The 10,016-nt window shown below is 42.2% G+C and overlaps 1 protein-coding gene across 1 annotated transcript; it reads right to left on the reverse strand.

Annotated features, from left to right (window-relative positions):
- Positions 1–5,157: 5,157 nt before the first annotated feature.
- LOC110882764 (extensin-like) lies at positions 5,158–6,366 on the reverse strand. Its single transcript, XM_022130703.1, has one exon. The coding sequence runs from the start codon at positions 6,364–6,366 to the stop codon at positions 5,158–5,160; it is 1,209 nt and encodes a 402-aa protein (XP_021986395.1).
- Positions 6,367–10,016: the final 3,650 nt, after the last annotated feature.

The following is a 10,016-nucleotide window of genomic DNA, read 5'->3' on the forward strand; positions in this document are numbered from 1 at the left end:
TAGGACTTTGTCACCTACTTCGAAGTGAAAATCCTTACGACTTGGATCAGCGTAACTCTTCTGCCTATCCCGGGCAGCTTGGAGGTTGTTACGAATCTGAACGATCTTGTCCATCGTTTCGAACACGATCTCTGGTCCTGATAACTGGACTTCTCCAACTTCCGCCCAACAAACTGGCGATCTGCACTTTCTACCGTATAATGCCTCAAAAGGCGCAGCCTTTATGCTGGTATGGTAGCTATTGTTGTAGGAGAATTCGATCAATGGTAGGTTCTTATCCCAGCTACCTCCCAAATCGATCGCACATGCACGTAGCATGTCTTCCAACGTTTGAATAGTACGCTCACTCTGACCGTCAGTCTGAGGATGGTAAGCCGTACTAAAGTTCAAACGTGTGCCCAAGGATTGCTGGAAGCTCTTCCAAAAATGTGACGTGTACCTAGTATCCCGGTCAGAGATAATAGCTACAGGTATGCCGTGTAGGGCTACAATCTTATCAACGTATAACTGGGCTAACATATCGGAGCTATAAGTCTCCTTGATGGGTAAGAAATGAGCTGACTTAGTCAGTCGGTCAACTATAACCCATATCGTATCATTGCCTTTTCTTGTCTTGGGTAACTTGGTAATAAAATCCATAGTTACCATTTCCCACTTCCACGTAGGAAGTTCAGGCTGTTGTAGCAAACCTGACGGTTTCTGATGCTCGGCTTTGACTTGCGCACATGTCAAGCATTTTGCTACATGGGCGGCTACAGACTTTTTCAAGCCTATCCACCAATAATTTGCCTTTAAATCCTGGTACATCTTATCGGCTCCAGGATGAACGGAGTATTTGGAACTGTGGGCTTCTTGGAGGATGACATCACGAAGTCCTCCAAAAATTGGAACCCATATTCGTCCATTTAATCGCAGAATTCCGTCCTTGCTAAGAGTTAACTGCTCCTCAGTTACTCCTAACTTTTCATTAGGATAGTTAGCTTCCAACACAGCTTCCTTCTGTGCAGCTAACACCCTTTCTATCAAGCTGTTCTTTATCTCAATACGCTTGGCGTTAATTCGAATGGGTTTAACCCTTTCCTTTCTGCTCAAGGCGTCAGCGACTACATTCGCTTTGCCGGGATGGTATTTGATTTCACAATCATAATCATTTAAAGTTTCCATCCAACGGCGTTGCCTCATATTTAATTCTTTCTGATTAAACAGATGTTGGAGACTCTTGTGATCAGAATAGATCACAAACTTGATTCCATAAAGGTAATGCCTCCACAGTTTTAGTGCGAATACAACGGCACCCAATTCTAGGTCGTGGGTGGTGTAATTCTTTTCGTGCACCTTTAACTGTCGTGATGCATAGGCAATAACCTTGCCCTTCTGCATAAGCACACACCCCATGCCGGTGTGTGAAGCATCATAGTAGACTACGAATTCTTCAGTGCCTTCAGGTAATGTAAGCACAGGAGCGTTGCTCAACTTCTGCTTGAGAATATCGAATGCTTCTTGCTGCTTAGGGCCCCAAACGAACTTAATCTTCTTCTTAGTTAGAGAAGTTAGGGGTGCAGCAATCCTTGAAAAATTTTCGATGAAACGCCTGTAATATCCTGCCAATCCCAGGAAGCTACGTATCTCCATAGGCGTCTTTGGCTCTTGCCAATTCATAACAGCTTCTACTTTAGCGGGATCCACTTGGATACCACTCTTACTGACCACATGTCCAAGAAATTGGACTTCTCGTAGCCAAAATTCACACTTAGAGAATTTGGCATAGAGCTTCTCCTGACGTAGGAGTTTGAGAATACAACGAAGGTATTTCTCATGGTCAGCTTGGTTCTTAGAATAAATAAGAATGTCGTCGATGAAAACGATGACAAATTTATCCAAGTATGGCTTGCAGACGCGATTCATGAAATCCATGAACGCGGCTGGTGCATTAGTGAGCCCAAAAGGCATCACTAGGAACTCGTAGTGTCCGTAACGAGTCCTAAATGCAGTTTTGTTAACGTCTTCATCTTTGACCTTCAATTGATGGTAGCCTGACCTCAAATCAATCTTTGAGAAGTAACTTGCCCCTTGCAGCTGATCGAACAAATCGTCGATTCTGGGCAGAGGATACCTATTCTTGATCGTGACTTTATTAAGCTCGCGATAGTCAATGCACAGACGCATCGACCCATCCTTCTTCTTGACAAACAAAATTGGCGCTCCCCAAGGAGATGAACTAGGTCTAATGAAACCTTTAGCCAGTAATTCATCTAGCTGCGTCCGCAACTCCTTCATTTCTGTGGGTGCCAACCTGTATGGTGCTCTAGCAACTGGTGCCGCTCCGGGGATGATATCGATCCTGAATTCGACTTGTCTATCTGGTGGTAGACCAGGTAGATCTTCAGGAAACACTTCTGGGTATTCAGAAATGACAGGGATGTCTTCTAACTTTGGTTTAGGCTCGTCAATGATCACTTGCGCCATGTAAATGACACACCCCTTCTTCAAACACTTGGAAGCCTTGAGCATAGTCACCTGCTCAGGCAGCCCATACTGGGTATCTCCCCGAATGGTAAGGGACTCTCCAGACGGAGTCTTTATTACCACTTGCTTCTGGTTGCAGACAATTTGGGCCTGGTTATGAGATAACCAGTCCATACCCAGAACTATGTCAAAACCAGCCAATTTAAACGGAAGTAGAGACAGAGGAAAAGAATGGTTCTTAATGGATATAGTACATCCATCTAACACAGCAGAGACGGTTTCTATGGTACCATCTGCTAACTCTACCTCATAGTTTACGATTAGGGTTTTGACAGGTAAATTCAACAATTTACAAAACTTATGATCTACGAAAGACTTATCTACTCCTGAATCAAAAAGTACTCTTGCAAAGACATCATTTACAAGGAATGTACCTGTTATGACATTATCGTCCTGCACAGCTTCTTTCGCGTCCATTCTGAAGACTCTGGCATTAGTCTTCTTCGCCTCCTCAGGCTTCTTGTTGTATTTCGGGCAGTTGGTCTTGATGTGCCCCTTCTCGTTGCAACGGTAGCACGTTGCATCCTTTATCTTTTTGCAATCCAGGGTTTTATGATCCGTGGATTTGCAAATTCCACAAGCAAAGGATTTCGACTGAGTCTGAGAGCTCGACTCTAGTCTGCACTTTCCATAGTGCTGCTTCTTGCAAGTTTTACACCTGGGCTTCTCTTCAAACTTATGCCCATCCTTCCTCGATTCCGATCCCTTCTTGCTATCATCGTTCCCACGGTGTTTCTTATTCGACCTTCGCGAACCATCATCTTCATGCTTCCTCTTCTCGGCCGCCTTATTCCTCTGCGATCTCTGCCGGACCGCATCCAGAGTGAGGGATAAGGAAAGGTCAGTTACAGACCTAAAGGTAACTGGCCGAGAGGCTTTTACACTGGACTTGATCTCGGGTTCCAAACCACCAATAAAGCGAGCGATTCTTTTTAGCTCCGGAGTTACTAGGTAGGGAACCAACCGTGACAGTGTATTGAAGCTTGTCAGATAAGCTTGGCAGTCGAGGTTCTTCATCACCAACGATAGAAAGTCAGATTCTATTTTCTCCACCTCATGTTGAGGGCAGAAGTTTTCCTTGATCAGCGCAATGAATTGATCCCACGACATGCTATACAACGGGATCTTTCCGGAGGCCTCCATCAGAGATCTCCACCATGCCAATGCTTCACCCTTGAAGGATTGTGACACAAACTTAACTACATCCCTTTCAGCGCACCCGCTGATATCTACCACCGTGTCCATCTCGTCCAGCCAAGTCATACAGTCGACGGCTCCTTTTTCCCCAGTAAAATCCCTGGGCTTACAAGACACGAAGTACTTATAGGAGCAACCCTTGTTGCTGGGCTCTTGATGCAGTACTATATGCTGAGATGGGACACTTTGATGGTTGGTGGACTGACGGTCATCACCATCTTTCTTGGGTCCACTCTTTTTGGAAGGAGGCTTGCTATGAGCCTCAGATTGTGTCTTGGGCTTTGAATGCGGTGCAGAATGGGTCCTACTTCGAGTACCACTGTAATCCTCATATTGCCTTTCCAAAGCCTGCGTAACAGCGCCGTCTATGATCGCTTTTAATTCAGCACCCGTTAACGTAATCTGGCCGTTCTCATTTTGCTCCACTGGATGGCTATTTATTTCATTTGAGTCAGCCATTTGGATTGAACTGTTGCAGAAAACAAGGACAATATTTTATTTGGGAGTTCATTATGGAATTGCCCCTTAGGGTAATTCATTAACCATGGTAAACAGAGACCATATTTGGTTAATTTATTAATTGTATTCGATTAGGATTTCAATTAAAATTTATCCTAATTATAACAATATTACTACATATTAGCACATAAGACTTAGTCACGTAGACAATTTAAATTATAAGCTATGATTTCAGAGAATCAAGGCTGTTAAGGTTTGAACCTAGTTCATTACCTTTATCAGACAAGGAGCCATAGCTACCACTGTCTTTTGGCTCATATGGAAATGAGCAGGGCCCGTAGGCATTATATTACCACGTATGGTAAAATATGATCATCTTATTTGATGATGTAAACCCAGGATTCAGAGATCATTAAACTAGGTTAGGAACCTTATAAAGAATTCCTTTAAAAATGACGTATGTGATTTTATCGAATCACTTCTGCCAGGAGGGTTAACATGTTTTAAGATGTGAACAGGAAATTGAATCTTTTAAACAGGTCTTACCATTTTGGCCCGGTCTTATATTTGACACGTGGCTAGGTTTCACACTTTAAGATCCTTAATTAAATAAATTTCATGGGCAGATTATTTCAAAAGGAATGATTTTAATTTATTTATTTCATTTATAATTTATATATGCACATAATGGCAAACATGAAATTTATAAAACAAACACTCCATTAATTATACATAGGTTATATGTTGCCCTAAACGGGTCTTTTCAAACAAACCATTTCCCACGTAGGGGTCAAACAAGTACTTACCCGCGCAGGGGTTAAATTTAAAACATAAGTCCTCGCAGGGACTGATTACTTAAATAGATGTCCACGCAGGGACTAGGTACAAAGATAAATGTCCACGCAGGGACTACATACACACATTAATGTCCACGCAGGGACTTAATTTTAAAGTAGACATACACACATAAAGGATTTACTGATCCTTCTTGCTCTTTCCCTTGATTAAGTTCGTCAAGGTCTTGAACATCCCCTGGTTACGCCGTCGGTCTTCCCGTGCCTCATGCCGCACCTCCCTAATACTTTGTAGGATCTCCTGATGCAGTGGTGGCGACATCTGTAGAGACGGCGGGGGTTGTTGGTAGTACGGGGGTTGTGTAGGAATCTGGTATCCCTGTGCTGGGTAGCCTACTCCCCAAGGACCTCCATACGGTCCCTCCGGGTTAAGGGCGATGTAATTAGCCGCTACCAAATATGGGTCGGCTTCAGCGTAACCGAGGTTAGTGTGAGTCGGTGGCTCAAACGGGTTGTACATCGAAGGACCCGTGTATGCTGGTATCTGATTATCAAAACCTATTGGTGGCGGTTGCTGCGCGACGGTGTTTGATGGTCCACCCATTTGTGGAACTTCTTGAAGTGGCTGATAATTTCTGCCACTTGATTGTAGAGGAGAGCTGAAATGAAACTCTTCTCTTCGTGTGGACATCCGCGCTCCGGCTCTCATACGTCTTTGTGGCTGCGGAGGCGCCGGCTGAACTGGTGGCGGTGGAGGCGGTGGCGTAACTGCCACAAACTGGTGATTCCCAGAGGAATCTTGATGATGCTGCTGTTGCTGCTCATGCGGCGAAGAATGGTGAGAAGGTGTATAATACCATTCGTGCCGAGTAAAGATAGCCTGGAAGCTATCTGGACCGTCATAGGGTGGTCCGTGATAAATTGAACTATCCGAGACCTCGATGGGATGGTTGGGAGTTCCTGATGCGGGTTCGACGGGGTCGTCTTCCTCGTCCTTATCATTTCCTCCATAGAAATGGTCCTCCGGTCCCAATGGGTTGAAACCCACTGGTTCTTGTATATAATTCGCCGGGTTAAACTGGCCTTGAAAGAATGGAGTGGGGTCTCCAAAGGGGCGGTGCGACATAGATCGCTGTAACGGTAAGTACGAATGGTGTGAATCTCCAGGCTCATTTTTTGATTGTGGCCCGTAGGAGTCCTGAGCGGGAGTCGTCGAACTGTTCGAAACCGACCGTCTTGCCGGTTGAAAGAGACCTCTCTGGTTCTGCTGAGTACCATCACTCTCGGCGGGGATAGGACCTCGTGTATTCGAAGGTCCTGCTTCGTGGTCGTTGGGGGCGGCTACCGGCCCCTTTCCGCGTCCTCGCGTACGCAAGAATCTCGGAGGCATCTTTGTTATTCCTGTCAATAAAACATAAGATAATAATAACAAAAATATAAAGTTTAAAGGACAAAACAAAACCGAATAAGGTGGAATTTGTCCTATGTTATAAGTCTAGACTCGAAAGTTTAAATATGTGCAATTGTGTAACTGAGATTAAACACAAAAGGCTAGTGTTTAATTCACTCAGAGTTGGCTCTGATACCAACCTGTCACACCCCGTTTTCCACGTGTCACCGGTGGGCCCGGTGGGGGAGTATCGTGACGTGGTTGGCAACGTAATAGTCAAACAACACAATATAATAATGCACAGCGGAAGCAAATTTAAAATAAGATACAACCGAATTTATTTATTCTAATCAAAGTCACAATATCCGGTGTTTATCCACAGTAGGATCGAAACAAAATATCATTTATGGTTCAACAGACTTCTGGCATCCTAAGCTTGCGAGACTTTTTATTGATGCTTAAGAGACAATCCAGCCAATTTCGCTTAGTACCTGCATTCAGTCTTTTTGGGAAATTACGTCAGTTTACACTGGTAAATACAATCAACCGACTCATTTTGGAAAATGATTAAAAATTGGTTTGGATGCACAAGGCATAAACATTTATTTAACTTGGGAGAATTATTTAATATTATAATCTTGTGAACGAATTACATGTTACTTATGCGTTCAGTAGCCCGGATCTTGTCTGGGTTAAAGATCAATAGACACACCACTTTAAGTGAGTTATACACGGGAGTACGCCTACACCCCGTGCTCAGGTCGTGGCCATCTCGTAAGATGATGCCAGGGATATCCGGGACATGGTCATTAACCCCCCAAAGGCTGTAAAGTAAACAAGACTGTTTAAACGAGCCGATCAAATTATTCAACTACCCACTAAGCGTGGAGATTTGATGCCCGATCAAGCGGTACGCTATGCACCGTAACCCAAGCCCGTATAGGGAAAATAAGTTAAAAGTATTTACCTTTGCAAGTATAAATCCTTAATTGAATAAATTGCAGATAGCTTTTACTGGTTCTCCTAATCTGGAACGAAGGTTTAATATAACCTATTAGAATACTAACGGGTCTTTAATTAAGCTTAAGCTTAGACCGGTCAGTTTTAACGATACGGTTCGTACGCACGATTAAGCGAAGACCGGATAGAATATGATTTAGACCCGACAAGTTTGATGACTTGTTTAATATGGGTTTACCATTCACATTCTGGATTTTGAGATAAAAATGATAACGTTTGACCCGTTTCGGCTAGTTTATGCAAACTAGTTACATAAACCGAACCGAACGCGTATAATGCATAACGGGTAACCGAAAGGGTCGCGAACAGGTTTCCTAAGTTAATACGCTTTAATTATGTTGTGATATCATTATGATATCTTCCATAATGCCCATAACGAGTTTAATCCCTAAATATGCCCCGTAGGGGTATTTCGGTCATTTTAAGGGTTATAAAAGAGACTTATAATACTTCTGAGATACGGGTCAGATTTAATCAGCAAAATTATTAATTTTAACAGACCACAACAGTTGGTGAAGAGTCACATTTCCCAAAATGGCTTTAAACCCAAATTATGCGTTTAATACGCGTATGAAGCCGTTTTAAGCGACGTACGGTTTAAAATACCATTCTGAGTTTTCTGATCAGCAAAACAGGCTCAAAACACTCTATTTATTATTTTAAATCAGTGGCAATTGTATTGGTATCAAACGGATTCGTAAAACTCGTTTTATGGCCTAAAAGGGCATATTCGGTATTAACCGAATTAATGCGATAAGCCTAGCTTAAGATCAGTTTAAAAATAATTTAAAAATCTTCAAAAATCCCAAAATATTATTTGTCATCAGTGGGTAAAAGTTTTGGTACCGAAAATCGGGTTTAGATAGGCTATGCGCTAATCGCGCCGTTTAATTAATAAAAAGCTTATTATTTACGCTAATGCGCATATCTCTTAATCTAGACTTCCGATTGACGTGAAAATTTACGTACATGTTTAATGATCAGTAACTAAGATTATTGTACTTCCACATTTTCAAAATTCTCGTTGTATGGTCATAAGGGCATTATGGTCCAATTTAAGCGATTAACGGGAACGTGTGCATGCATCGGATAATCAACAAAACAAGTACAGAGACTTATACTATCATGCAACCCTACCCTAATGAAGCACTAAGGCATCTTCGAATCAAACTAAAACGGGTCAGAACCGAAGTCAAAGCAAAAGTCAAGGTTTTGCGCCTTTCGGTTCCGAACCGGGTTTAAACAGAAATTTGTCGAGTCGGGCAAGCGTAGACAAGTTTTTATACTTATTACCATGTTATATTAAGGTTAAAACAGGTTACACACCTCTCGGATCATTAATCGTGCATTAAATCGTATTTTGTAATTCTGTTGACTTTTTCGGTCAACGTTTGACCCGACAAACGACCTAGTTAGGTCTGGAATTGGTACTTGCCCTTATAAGGGTTTAATACCCATATAATTACCTATCTAACGGTACGTTTAATTTGACATACGACTGAGCTATCGACACTTAATCACGAAGTCAACCGTTAAGCACGATATATTGACTTTTAAGCTATTTATAAAGCTAGAATTAATTTAGAAGGGTTAGGCAACTTACTAGATGATTAATGGTTGATTAGGAAGGCCCTTGATCTGCTTGTAAGCTCCTCCAATGCTCAGATTGCTTGTAAATGGTGTGAGGAAAGGTTGTGACTTGAAGGTCCTTTATATAGTGGATTAAGACACCATAGATGATTGACAAACAAGTCTAGGACATCCCACAACTTATTGACACATGCCCTAGTGTTCTAGGGGTGTTTTAGGGGCCAATGGTGAAGGATGATCGATCAAAATGGAGTAACATGGCTGTGGCAGACAAGGGATCAAAAAATAAAGTTTCTAACCAGATGTAGCAGTCGCGCAGCGCGACGCCTTAGGACCTCAGGCTCGCGCTACGCGAGCATGTTTAATTCAGCCAAAATTTTTTATTTAATTGCTGTTTGATCCTTGGCTCTTCAAATCTTGTACAGACACTTATAAATTGCCGTATGGACCCTTATAATTGACATATAGGGGCTTTAAAACATATACCCACTTTGTTAAGCCCTCGGGTAACTAAATTGTTACCCGAAAAGGTCTAACTTTCAACGTTTACGCTTTAAACCCTCGCACACGAATTTGATCACAACTTTCTCATACGTTGACGAAACTTTATGAAATTTTAACCGTGCATTCTAGTGAGCATAATTTATTGTTACAAAGCTTTGGGTATGTCAAAAGGTCACTCAGAGGTATAAATTAAACATGTTGACACGTTTAACCCCTGTAGTTTGTAATCTCTCACTTTTAGCTTCGTATGATCCATGATTTATTCGTTTGAAGGTATGAGCACCACGTAGGGTTAATATACATTATATTTATTCACAGTGACACTTAGAATACGTATATTCACATACTTTCCATGTTCGTCAGCTTTAGTCCTTTTATAATATTTCTTTCACATGTTTAATCCTTATGACACGTGTCAACATATTACAGGACGTAGATTTGATTTTCATCAGTTGTGGGGTAACGACGGGTTTGATATCGATGTTGTTAACGCGTCTGGTAGATCCGGGGGTATTCTTAATGTTTGGGATCCAAAA

This window comes from Helianthus annuus, chromosome 10 (genome assembly GCF_002127325.2).
Source record: "Helianthus annuus cultivar XRQ/B chromosome 10, HanXRQr2.0-SUNRISE, whole genome shotgun sequence".
NCBI classification, from domain to species: domain Eukaryota; kingdom Viridiplantae; phylum Streptophyta; class Magnoliopsida; order Asterales; family Asteraceae; genus Helianthus; species Helianthus annuus.

Bases quoted from the DNA above. Each gene is read 5' to 3' on its own strand.
- LOC110882764 (XM_022130703.1), bottom strand. From the start codon at position 6,366: ATGCCTCCGAGATTCTTGCGTACGCGAGGACGCGGAAAGGGGCCGGTA.